At 51.2% G+C, this 13499-nt stretch overlaps 1 protein-coding gene across 2 annotated transcripts in view; it reads left to right on the top strand.

The window, feature by feature from the left end:
* The window catches only part of GRIK3 (glutamate ionotropic receptor kainate type subunit 3), a 232522-nt gene that overhangs the window by 206002 nt on the left and 13021 nt on the right, over positions 1-13499 (top strand). For both annotated transcript variants that reach the window (XM_067725529.1, XM_067725528.1), the window contains exons 11-13: positions 2654-2877; positions 8939-9057; positions 11426-11643. In XM_067725529.1, the coding sequence (XP_067581630.1) occupies positions 2654-2877; positions 8939-9057; positions 11426-11643 (561 nt within the window). The remainder of the gene's footprint in view (positions 1-2653; positions 2878-8938; positions 9058-11425; positions 11644-13499) is intronic.

Genomic DNA, 13499 nt, shown 5'->3' with positions numbered 1-13499 from the left:
GAACCCGAGAGCAGAAAGGCTGGTGGGGAGATTCTGAAGGTTCTGAAACCATCTGGGGGAAGAAAGAGGGCCTCTGGCCCTGTGGTTGGCTTCCTCGCCACTCCTGGCACACTCGTGGTGGGAAAGACATTGGCTGCAAACACACTGACCCCTCAGTTACTAACACTGTCATCCAACCTGCCATCAAAAGCCCAAGGAAGATTTGCCACCATTGACTTTGAGGTTCTTCCCAAGAATCCACTACAAGCCCCAGAAGCCATTCCCAGAGACCAGTTCCAAATGCATTCTGAACAGTGATGATGACTCTGGAGTCAGAACAGAGCCTCCCAAAGCAATGTGCTTTGAAGGGGCAGGGCTAGGGGAGGCCAAGTTCTAGAATGATGTCATGCCAACATTATAGAGAATCTTAGAACTTCAGGACTGAAAGGGACCTTCCAGAATGTCCCACCCCAGCTCCCACTCCAATTGGAGTCCTATCCACAGCCTCCAACAGGGGCCCCCTTCACCAGAAGCTCCATGAGAGCAGAACTGGGTCTCTTGCTCACTGGTGCACAGTAGGTCTTGAGCAAATACACATTAGTCCCACTGCACCTTCCCCAACAGTTCTCTCTCCTTTTGTTGCTTTCCTTTGTGCACACCCTGAAATGAGAGGGCTCCAGGGAGCTAGGGTGGCAGCAGCTGCCTGTGTCTTCTTCCTCTGCCTTCAAAGCTAGGCAAGTTCCAGCTCACACATTTAGAAGCTTACAAAAGGAAGGTCCCAGTATGAAACATCCCTTGTAATAGGCCCCTCCTCCCTGACTTTCCCAGGTTCTAAGATTCACCGAATCCTTGGGCTCCTAGTGTCAATAATCAGCCGTGGGGGCTGACATTAGAAGGAGAAACATTGGGGTTATGTGCCAGTGCCCCCCAGCCTGGAGCAGTGCCCCCCAGCCAGTGCCAGTGCCCCACAGCCTGGAGCACCTGCAGAGTCATTTAGGAGCTGGGGCTCTACCCATACCAGTCCTCCCTGTCTTGAAGTTTCATTTCAACTTGGTTGCTGGTTCCTATTCTAGGATCGGTGTAGTCAGAGATGTGTTAATAGCTACCACTTAGAAAACAATTTGATTAACGTCTGTCTGCCCTACTAGACTATAAGCCCCAGGAGGGCAGAAACCACGTCTGTGTGGCTCAGCTGCGTATCCCTAGTGCCTAGTGAAGCTCACAAAACAATTAATTGTTTAAATACTCAGTTAATTAATTAAGCTGGGCCAAGTCAGTGGATGATTGCCTAGAGACTATTGTTTGGAAGGGGGTTCTCAGAGGCAGCTGCCGCCCTTAGCAAAAGGGTCTTTTGTGCTGGTCTTTAGGACTCAGCCTCTCTTTCTGTCCTGCCCCACCCGAGGAAGGGAAGTGATAACTTGGTTCACATTCTGGTGTGTAAATATCCACAGGAGCCCAAGGCACAGCCTCTCGGAGGGACACATTATTAGTTAACAAATATTGCAAAGGCTGAGACGGGGCTGGGGAGTAGAGAAGCAAAGCAGTGAGTCAGCCACAGTCCCAACTGTGCTTAGCGACTCATAGGCAAATAGGCAGATATGACACAAAGACACACAGCTGCACAGACTGCCATTTCAACTGAGCGGGTTAGGACCTTACCGTGGGACAGCGTGAGCTTCATGGGAGTTTAGAATTGGAGGATATCAGGGAGGGCTTCTTGGAAGACATAGCCTATGCAAAGGAATATGGAAGGCGGTGAGAGTTAGACAGCAGGAAGACATTCTCAACAGGGCACCGTGTGTGCAAAGCATGGAGGTCAAGAAGGGAATGTGGTAAACAGGAAGCAGCTTAGTGGGGCCTTGTGCAAGAGGAGAGCAGTGAGGAAAGCCTGCAAAGATGGAAGTGAGAGATTGTAGATTTTTAGTCAGAAAAAGCTCAGACCAGAGATACAGACCTTTAATCATTCCCCTTGTTAAAATTGTGATGGGCTAAGATTGATCAACTTATGGGCATCCCTAGCCTTCCCCAGTCCCTTCCCTTCCTCCTCTGCTCTGTTCTCTTGCCTCCCCTCTCCTATTAAAGAGGGCTCTGAAGTTGCCTGTTTAGTTTCTTCCCCACCCTTTCCCTCCAAAGAGAGTATTATTTTTGCCCCACTGGTTTTGGGGGCTTTGAGGATATATAGAATATCCAAAATGGCGTGAAGCGTGCAAGAAGTAGATAGGAGAGGAAACCAGATATAAATAAGGGTTGCTGTGGATTCTGTGTCCTCTTCATGACCTTTGATAGTCACAAAGAGAGAACACCAGCTATTTTTAAATGTTTGAAGATTGCTGCACTGTATTTGAAAGGCACCATTTTGAGAATGGACCACATGGGTTACAGCTGCAATAGGGTTCCATTCTCTGCATGTTGATACCACTGTCCTTTTCCTCAAGGCCATGAGCTCTTGGAGAACAGGGGTTAGATCTAATTCATTATTGTCTCCCAGCACCCTGGGCATGGCCTGGCCCGGAAGAAGGGTCAGTAAATATTGAAACTAAAGAGTGGTGAAGTGATCCAGGGCTCAGGCAACAGACTCCACTTCACTCCCTTGTCTCTCCTCCCTTCAAGAAGGGGTGCTCTGTCCCCTGCTAGCCTTAGGCTTTGCTCATAGGCTGTCTGTCTCTCGTTGCAGAAGGCAGATCTGGCTGTGGCCCCCCTGACCATCACCCACGTCCGCGAGAAGGCCATCGACTTCTCCAAGCCCTTCATGACCCTCGGTGTGAGCATCCTCTATCGCAAGCCCAATGGCACCAACCCCAGTGTCTTCTCCTTCCTCAACCCCTTGTCCCCAGACATCTGGATGTACGTGCTCCTCGCCTACCTGGGTGTCAGCTGTGTCCTCTTTGTCATCGCCAGGTAAGGGCAATGCCTTGACCAGAGGTCTGGCCCAGGGTTAGAGGCTCAGGGAGCCAGGCAGTTCCCCCCATCCTCAGCAATTGGCACAGAAGGCCCAGGTTCAGGCCACTGCTGTACCTGCTCTCCTGCCTCCCTCCGTGAGGCTCAGATCCTTTCATATCGCTCAGGGATCACTCCATGGCCTCTGAGCTTGAATCCCCCAGTCTCCACCCTGGTCTGCGTCCATGACTCTGAGAGGCAGCAGTTGTATCCCAGGTCCTATGAGAAGGAGAGGTTAAGTCACTGCCCAAGGCTGTACCACCTGGGCCAGGCACCCAGTACAGCAGACCCAGGCGCATTGGGTGGCCCAGCAGGTAGCTTGAAACTTGGCAAACAGACTGTGTCCATCCAGTCCACAACAGCAGGGGGAACAATGCCACATAAACTCACACGCATGCACACATGCAGAAACTTGGCACACGCACATACCTGCCTCTAACGCGTACTAGCAATACCCTTGCATGTTTAGTTGTTCACATGAAGTAGACACAGCACGTCCTTACTGGTGGGTGGTAGGGAGAGGTCACTAGGAAACAGGTTTAGCTCAGTGTTTACCAAGCCCCATGCTCTGTCCTTTACAGCCAATTATCTTATTTAATTCTCACAGCCTCCCATGAAGGGGAGACATCTGGACTCAGAAAGGCTCAGTACGCGCCAAGGCCATCCTAGCAATAAGGGACACATCCGGCAAGTGACCTCAGGTCACCAAGTGTTTTATCTGCAACCCACATCTCTGGCCACCTGGACATGCGTGTTCTGTTCCTGCCCCAAGTTGGTGGCTCCTGGGCCCTCTGCCTCCTGCCTCCAGGCTCCAGCCCCAGCCCCTGCCCCTGCCCTGGTTCTTTTTTCTCTAAATTCTAACACGGTGTGAAGCGAGACTTCTCCGGAGAAGCAGTTTGAGATCCAAGGACTTGGTGTTTCGGCCTTTTTCTCTCCTGAGTCTTCTTTGAAAGCCTTCCCCCAACCCTGCTTCTTTTCACTCCCTCCTCCCACACAGAGACAGACCAAAGGGAAGGATGTGAGAGAGGAAATTGTCCTGGCTCCGAAGCTCTTTGCTGCCGGCAGGCCTGATGCTGCCTGCCTGCTCGCCCAGCCGGCAGCCCAGCCTGCCACAGAGAGACCTTCATTATGCCTCTTGTCTCTAATGGTCTAACAAGCCTTTGAAAGCCAGGAGCCATTCTCCAGAGCTCTCACCATAATTTTAGCAGCTCCAGCCGGCCTCTTGGCTCCCACCCCCTTGCAAACAGCTGGAGTTTTTCCAGCATCAGCGTTGCTCATTTGATGTGCCTCCCATCCCCCTCTAATTCCTGGCCTTTCATCAGCTGCTGGCAGCCCAACCTCCTTCCCACCCACTACCTCCTGGCCAGGCAGGTAGGAGCCCCCCCTCTCAAGGTTAGGCTGGGAAGACTTTCTGGAAGAGATGGGATTTCTGGAGCTGCTGGAATGACACAGGATGCCGGAGAGAGAGGAGAGGGACAAGGGTCTTGGCCACAGAGCCATGAACAGCATCGTAGGACAATTGTCACACAGTGTAACACTCTGACGACACAATTCACACTCATCCTGTCAAATCCTTACGGCAGTCCTGTGAGGTCGGTACGATTATCTTCACTCTACAAAAGCAGAAACTGAGGCTCACAGGGGTTAAGTCTTTGCCCAAAGTCAGAAAGCCTTTCTGTGGAGTGTTAGGCTTCAAACCAAGACTTGCCCGACTTTAAATCAGGGGTGGCACACACAGGAAGCATGAGGGAGTGAAGCAGGCTGGGTGGTAGGCGGCAGGGAGTAGTGGGGACTGAGGCAAACTCGAGCACACACGTGGAGAAAAGGGTGACTACCACTCAGCTCCAACCGACTGTGCTAAACAGGAACACAGACCAGTGCTGCGGGGTCCATGATTTTAGAGAGACGTTCAGATTTTCATGTGAAGCCTCATGGCTTTTATAAGTAGCCACTAATTTGATTTTTTACAATACTGGTGAGGTCGAGCACAGCACATCTGTAGTGTGGATGTGGCCCTCTGTCCCCTCGCCTCCACATGGCCTGTGTCCTTTGGACCACTCCTTGCTGGCTGCCGGAGAGCTGGACACAGCTGCCCAAGAGATGGGGTCTGCGAAGGGTGGGCAGGTGTCCAGGCCCCCTCCGGGCAGCTCCAGCAGGGCACAGGGCTGTCCATCCTAAAAACTGGCCTGGGGCTTCCCTGGTGGCGCAGTGGTTGAGAGTCCGCCTGCCGATGCAGGGGACACGGGTTCGTGCCCCGGTCCGGGAAGATCCCACATGCCGCGGAGCGGCTGGGCCCGTGAGCCACGGCCGCTGAGCCTGCGCGTCCGGAGCCTGTGCTCCGCAATGGGAGAGGCCACAACAGTGAGAGGACCGCGTACAGCACAAAAAAAAAAAAAAAAAAAACTGGCCTGACCTGTGCCTGTCTAGCATCAGGGGTCCAGGCATTGACCAAGGCATTTCTCTGCCACCAGGATATTCTGCTTCATGCTCAGTGAGAAAAAAGGAAGGGAGGGCGGATGCTTCTCACCACAGAGAGCAGGACAGTTGGCACTCATGACGAGGAGATAATCCTAAGTGCCTGACCCCAGAGGCAGGGCCGGGGGCGAGCCGCCAGTCCAGCCCCCAGGAGTCACATTCCGGCCAAATCCAGTACCGATGAGAGTCCCAGGGAAGAGATGGTCCCGGCCAGTCAGTGCTCTGTCTGCCCTTCTACCCAGGGGCCGGTGTTTAGCCTTCTCCTCTGAGGGGACACAGAGTATCTCCAGGTCAGCCTCTACCAGCTCCGACTTACTTGCAAGACTGAGAGAACCCGTTGTAGCCACAAAAGCCATAAGTCCGAGATCCATCACTCACTTTGGTGGCGCCCTCCGGCGCCCATCCCATCCTCTTCCCTCCGGTGGCCTTGGAGTTCGAATCTGGGCCTTTCCACCCACTGACCGCAAGATTGCAGTCACCTAGACTGCTCCAAGCCACCTCCCCACCTGTAAAGTGGGCGCCTGCTGCACTGTCGGCCTCTCGAGGGGTAGTGAGGACCCAGGTCTATAACAGTGCTTGATAACCAAGAGGCCCATTTGAGACCAGTTATTTTTATCATGGTAAGCAATTCCACCTCTGGGAATTTATCCTGTTGAAAGTCACCACTGAGCCCCACTTTACAGTTCCCCCAAATCTAGAAAGCCTTCTCAGCAAAGCCCTAGACAAGGCTGCCCTTTGGCCTAGGTACCCACGGAAGTGTGGCCAAGGATGTTTCTTTCAGCAGAGTGTACCACAGTGGCAAATAGGGCCAGCCTAAGTGCCGTCAGAGAGGAATGGTTAAAAACACCTATTGACTAAAAAAGTGATACAAATGACCTTATTTACAAAACATAAATAGACTCACAGACATAGAAAACAAACTTAGGGTTACCACAGGGGATGGTGGGGAGGTGGGGGGGAGAGATAAATTAGGAGTTTGGGGTTAACACATACACACTAGCGTATATCAGACAGGTAAGCAACAAGGGCCTACTGTATAGTACAGGGAACTGTACTCAGTAGCTTGTCATAACTTATAATAGAAAAGAATCTGGAAAAGAACATATATGGAATTGAATCACTATGCTATACACCTGAAACTAACACATTGTAAATTAACTATACCTCAATTTTAAAAATGTATTAAAAAACACCTATTAACTAGTTATAGGGAATAAAGGGGATCAGGAAGGACTGATCTGGAAAGAGGCTGGTGACTTATTAAGCGAAAAGCCAAGATCTAAGACAAGATCTATGATATGATTTTGTGTGTGTGTTAAAGGATTATGCCATATATCATGTATATACTTTGTATATGTGTGTGTACGTTTAAAAATCAGGGCTCATGAGAGCTCATCAGAAATCATCTTTACTTTGTCTCTCACCCACCTTCCAGTGCGTTCAGAGGTGAATTTCTTTGCCCCAGTGAAAGTCCTGCCAGGACCTGTCATTTTGGCTTGCTTCCAGAGCTCAGAAACCCTAGGTCTCTCTCTAAAGCACAAACACACTGTTTCAACTCAAAAGTTAGAAGGCTAAGTCTGGTATAGTCCTCAACATTTCTACCCTCATTCACAGACCAGACTTCTCCCCTCGCCCCCACGGAGGCCCCCTTCGGCAGCGCCTCCTTGGTCGGCCCACTCCCCCGCTCAGCACCGGGTCCTCTAGCAGCCCCTGCTCCATGGCTTCTCCCTGTTGGAGTCCCATCGCCCTTCTTGGATAGGAGTCAAGGTGGATCTGGGCTGGATCTCTCTTCTACATGGGCCCATCTGGTCCAGGGAAACGTCCTTAGCCCTGGCCATGTCTGGGCCTGCAGGCCGGTGCCGTGCAGCAAGGACTCACCCTCCTGCCTCACCTAAGAAGCACGTATCAGCCCGACCCCTGCCCTCCAGACTTCCCAGATGGTGTCCACCACATCTGCTCCTTCCAGAGCCACCCCCGAGCTCCCCCAGCCGCCCTGTGGAAGCTGCTCTCCCTAGACTTCAATGCAGGGGCCCCTGAACACACAGCTCTCCAAAGGCTTTCTCGAAAACCCTTCTCACAACAGTCTCTCATCTCTACTCTCTTCATCCTCTGTCTCTTTCTTGTGGATGTTTAGAGCCTCTAACCAGTTCGTGGTCTTTCACTTTGAAAATCCCCATCTTGGTTTGAAGCCTCACTTTGCACTTTCCTATCTGGAGGACCTTCCTGCTTTGTGAAAACAAAATTCTTCTCATGTGAGCATTGGTGATCAATGTTTAATTGACTAAAGCTTTTAGAAGGGGGATAGAAAGTCACAACATCACACTTAAAGCTCATCACACTTTAAAAAACAAAACAAAATTCTATCCGACATGTCTCTCCTTCCGGGTCTCTCATCTCAGCATCTGACCCCACACCAGCCACTCCAGTCACCCCAGTCCCTGCAGCCACTCCAGCCTGGTGGGGACTTTCTCTCAATCTCTCCAGAGTGTTCCAGCTTCCTCCAGCTTACATGTCCAATTCCTCAACTGGAATTCACACAGTAAACAGTTATCAGGACTTCTCTTCCTTAGAAGGCAGTGGGGAGCTTTAAATAACATTTTTTCCTGTCATGCATGTATTTGCATATTCAGAGAGAAAAATCTGAAAAAAATATATAACACATTGTTTTCCCCAGAGGGTGGGATCGTGGTGTACTTTCATTTTCCCATTGTATTCTGTACTGTTTTACTATTTTGTGAAGAGTGTATTTTACTATTTCTCCATTTTAAGGTTGTTTTAAGTATACAAGTAATTCAAAAGCCTGTTCTCATTTTTCAAAATTCATGTAATACATACAAAGGAACAGGCTTCCATGAAATTTCTTCTGCCATTTTAACAACCCCCCCGCGAGGTAAACAGTGATATTTTTTTAGATATGGATCCTTCCAGACTCTATATGCGTTTATGTACAAAGGTACATAAATAGGTATGCAACGATGTCTTCAGGAATCTATTTATACAGATGTGATCATATTGTTCTTATTTTTATCACTTTTTGTAAAAAACCAAACAATATGTGTTGAAGATCTTTCCCTGTTGGTACATCTCCTCTAACAGCTGCGTGATATTTCAAAGTACGATCGTGGCAGAGTTTATTTAATCATTCCTCTATTGAAGGACATTTAGGTTGTTTCCAGTTTTTCGCTATTACAAATAATGCTTTGATAAACACCCTCACACACTTCTCTTTGTGCTCCTGTGGGAGTGTTTTTTGTAGGATGGATAATGAGTTGCAGAATTGCTAGGTTGAAGGGCATGTGCACTTTTAATTCTAAGAGATACTGCTGAATTACTTTTATCACCAGAAAAGGGCACTAACAATAAAGAATGAGAAGGAAAATGGCCCTGGTTTCCCATTCCCTGCCTTCCCAGCAGAACGGTGAGGGAATTGATGCTAAAGTTGTCGGCATATCACTGATTGCTAAACCGCCGGCTTGTGTGGCTTGGACACTCCTTCCCTCCCGTCTCCCCGTAGCCTCGCCTCATTGCCCCCCTCTTTCTGCTGCAGGTTCAGCCCTTATGAGTGGTATGATGCTCACCCCTGCAACCCTGGCTCTGAGGTGGTAGAAAATAACTTCACTCTGCTGAACAGCTTCTGGTTTGGAATGGGGTCCTTAATGCAGCAAGGTACGTGTGCCCTCCCCAGGCAGCCTCCTCTCCAGTGTCAGCAGAGCCAGCCCCATCCTCCAGGGCAGCCTCGGAACTGCCAAGCCCTCAGAAGGTTGGAGACACCTGGATGCTTAGGTGTGTGCCCTTTCCCAGGTCCCCAAGCTCCATCACTACTGTGGCTGGACCGGCTCAGTGTCTGAGGCTGAAGCGTATAAGCCACGCCCCCCCATGGCATGCAGGGCTCATCCCCAGCCCCTCCTGCTCCAGCTGCAATGGACATACAGCATCTTGTCTGCTGGGGCCAACCCCACCGATGGCCTCACCACCACAGAACCTGGCTGAGCAAAGTTGGGCTGAGCATGAGGGGAGGCTGGAGGCAGGGAGGCTGGGTGGGAGGCTATTGCAGGAATGAGATGATGATACCTGAGCCGAGGTAGTGGCCATGGGGCTGGAGGACAGAGATGGATTATGAAAACTTCAGAATGTAGCGGGAACTGGACTCTGGGGAGCCTGGTAGTCGAAAAGGGCATGTCTGAGGTGGGGACATTAGCCTCAGTGCATCAGAGCTGGTAAACACAGAAGGACGCCATTTTTTCTTACATCCTCTTGAGGGAAGGTTGGGATGCTGCACCTCCCCCCGGCTGGTAGCCCATCTTTTGGATCTGCACTTGCTCAAATATCTCAGAAAGCTGAGCACCTACAAGCAGCACAGTGCAGAAACACCAGGGGCTGGAGGGCAAGCACAGGGGGAGGGAACCCCAGCCAGGAAAGACCCCCAGAAGAACCCCACCCCCAAGCCCTGATGACCAGGAGCCAAGTGCTCATTGCCTCTGCTCATTACCTCTGCCTGGGTTAGGGACCCACAGGGGGACAGTGGGCAACAGGGGCACCAGGGAGGGAAGGAGATCCAAGGGGCAAAGAATGTCTCTGTCCCTCACTCATCTGTGTGTATCCTCTAGGCCCAGCTCAAACCCTGGTCCTCAGTAGATATATACTAGCAAATGCCAAAGGAATGAATGACTGATGTTATCTCAGTGTCTCCTGAGTCCCCACTACACGCCAAGCCCTGTGCTGGGCACTTGAACGAAGGACCCTGACCTGAGCGAACTCCCAGCCACGACAGAGGCCGGGTCAGGGGCCCAACAGAGCCTGGCAGAGCTCACCAAGCGAACAAGTAAAATAAGTCATTCTCCCTTTGGGGGCAACTCTAGCCCCTTGCCTGGGGGAGGGCCAGGCAGATGAAGCTGGGGGTGGAGGCGGGGGCGTGGTCTCCAGCAGCTGGGAAGTGACAGGCAGCTTTAGAAGGAAGTGCCTCTCTCCGTCCCCACCATTAATGAGTGTCCTGAAGCCTCACCTTGCTTCTTCATTCATCATCTTTGTTCACTGACAGTTGGGAAGGACCTGGAGACCCCTCAATGCAGTAATAGCTTCCCTTTCACCTCCTGCTGCTTATTCAAAGCACTGGCCCCTGATGTATTCCCCACAAGGTTTTGATTAGGAGGGAGAAAAATAGTTATGTATTTGAAAAACTCTCCCTTGAGTGATTGAGAAAAGAATTCATCCATATCAAAGCAGACGCTTTTCAGACGGCAGGGCCGAATGTTCTGGAAAGTTCACGAGTCACTTGCTATTTAAATCTCTTGAAAGCCACCTAGTTAATTACTTCAGTTAGAAGGTTTCAGCTAAATTGTGCTTCGCACGCAAGGTCGGGGAGGAGGAATGATCTATTTCGGCGAAGAGCTTCAAAAAAATGTTGATTTTTCTCCTCCTGCAAAGCATCCTATAGCAATCTTATATTTGTGTACCACTCGTATTTCCAACACAGTTCCTCCTCAAATTATATCATTACAGCAGCATTGTGGTATTTGCATGAGGCTGGGACAGAGGAAGGACGATGCTTTACAGAGTCCCAGAGAGGGAAGCTGTCTGGCACATGATCACACAGAGAACTAAGAGCTAAGAGCAGGACTCACTCAAGACTTCCAGGTGTTCAGAACCTGGGACCACACAGGTGGTTCACAGATAGGCATCAGAGGGTCTGACAAGCCTGGGAAATGTTGTGCATGTGTGTGTTTTTCTCGAGCGGTGGTTCTTAAATTTTAGCTTGCATCAGGATCACCTGGAGGGCTTATCAAAGCCCAGATTGTTGGGCCCCACCCCTAAGTTACTGGTTCATTAGGTCCTGGGGCGGGGCCTGAGAATGTGCATTTCTAACAAGTTCCCGGGTGATGCTGATGGTCCAGGAACTACACTTGGAGAACCACTGGTCTAGGGAAGAGGTCTCCGCTGTTACTAGGTTGTCAGTGGAGTCCGTGTCCCAGAGGACCAGAGCAACCCTGGTCTGGGCATCGTCAGGGACCACCAGTCTCCTCCTCCCTCCTCCCAGGGTCTGAGCTGATGCCCAAAGCCCTGTCCACGCGCATCATTGGTGGCATCTGGTGGTTCTTCACGCTGATCATCATCTCCTCCTATACGGCCAACCTGGCTGCCTTTCTGACCGTGGAGCGCATGGAATCGCCCATCGACTCTGCCGATGACCTGGCCAAGCAAACCAAAATCGAGTATGGGGCTGTCAAGGACGGGGCCACCATGACCTTCTTCAAGGTGAGACCTTCTCCCTCCCTTCACTATCCTTCCCTAACCACACAGAGCCAAAGGACCAGAAATCCCCAGGGCTCCGCCCATCCCTGTTTGGGACCAGTTGACTTTGAGGAGCTGTAGTGATGTGGCCATCTGGGCTGGTCCCAGCACGAATCCTAGAAGTTTCCATACCTGGGACAAGCAGCATGAATATGCTGTGTTTCCTTAAATCATCAGAGGAGGACAGGTGGAGAGAAGAGGCTGGAAAAGGGGGAAGGAGAAGCATGGCCCAGACACACACACAGGCCCTGGGGCCAGGGGGCTCCCTGCCCTTGGCTTTGTGTCTCAGCAGCCTCCACTTCCAAGAGGCTGGCCTGGGCTTGGGGTGAGCTCTCCGCCACTGAGAGAGCAGCAGGGGGAACATCCTCCAGGGAAGGAAGGAGGCTTAAAACTTGAACAAGCATTTACAAGCATTCCTTAGCATGTTACACTCGTGGAACGCTGGTGTCCGTGTAAAGCCCCTGTCAGCTGCTCAGGTTACTGCTCTCATGGGGATCTGACTTTGCTGCACCCCCCTGTTTTGTAAAGCGTTGGCTTAGTTCCTTACTGTTTTTTCACCTTCTACTAGAGTAGCTGAGGGTTTAGGACACTGAATGACCCTGACCACCGATAGCTGTAAATGTTCTTCTGGAAATTAAAGTAATAATAATTATAGCTACCACCACTGAGAGCTCACAGTGGGCCAGGTGCTCCATGCTTGGTCTCATTTAATCTTCCTGATAAATCCCGTGGAGTAGGTACTGCAGTTGTTTCCACTTTACACGTGTGGAGACTAAGGCCTGGAGCATTAAGCGGGTTGTCCAAGGACTCACAGCTGAAGGAGCCCGAGGCTGGCCCAGGCCTGCCTTTCTCCAAAGCCCATGTTCTGAGCCACAGTTCTCAGACTTGAGTGTGTGTCCAAATCACCCGGAAGGCTTGGGGAACCCCCAGATTGCTGGGCCCCACCCCTGAAGTTATTGATTCAGTGGGTCCTGGGGGGCCTGAGAATGTGCATTTCTAATGAGTTCCCAGGTGAGGCTGAGACTGCTGGTGTAGGGCCCACCCTTTGAGGACCACTGCTCTAATGATTTCTCAGAAATGGTCAGGATCTGGGCATTCTGTGGCTATGGGTCCATTCATTCATGTATGTGTTTAGTAGTCAATCCGTCTGAAAGCCTGGAGGAGTTTGCTTTCCTCCGGGCCCTGGTTCCCCATCCCCCAGCCCTTGCCTCCTTCCAGGCTAAGCCTCTGAGTGATAGACTGAGCCTCCAATGGGGCCTGAGTAAGCACAGAAAGAAGGGGTTGGGTGGGAAAGCCTTCTACCTCCTGGGCATGGAGCCCCAGTAGCAACCCCCCACCCCGGCCTCCCCTGTGCCTCTTCTTAAGGGTAGAAGCAGCTGCTTAGTGAAGAGCGAAGAGAGAGGAAACAGACTCCGCTCCGGGATGTTGCCTCTGGCAAACTCGGTCTTCCTACAAGGTCACCACCGCGTACTTAGAGTGTGGGGAAGATAAAGCATTGTCCTAAGCACGCTAGGGGCTCTCTGGGACCCAGTGTGTGTGTTCATGAGGGCGAGCAAGGATGTGAGTATGTGAGTGCCTTCACGTGCGCGTGTAGCGGTATACGACGTGTGAAGGCACATTCATGTGTGTATGTGTGCACGTGTGTGTCCATGCACCAGAGCCAGCCTGTCTGGGTGCTTGTGTGTCTTTATGCTTGGACATGTGTGTCTGCAGATATGTACTGACCAGCATATGTGTGCATGTGTCTCTGTGATCTGGGCATGTGGATATGTGCCTATGATTGTTTACAGGTGTGTGCCAGTGTCTACGTGGATACGTAG

The sequence above is a fragment of the Pseudorca crassidens genome, chromosome 2 (genome assembly GCF_039906515.1).
Source record: "Pseudorca crassidens isolate mPseCra1 chromosome 2, mPseCra1.hap1, whole genome shotgun sequence".
Lineage (NCBI taxonomy): Eukaryota > Metazoa > Chordata > Mammalia > Artiodactyla > Delphinidae > Pseudorca > Pseudorca crassidens.
This window is presented reverse-complemented; position numbering and strand designations above follow the sequence as displayed.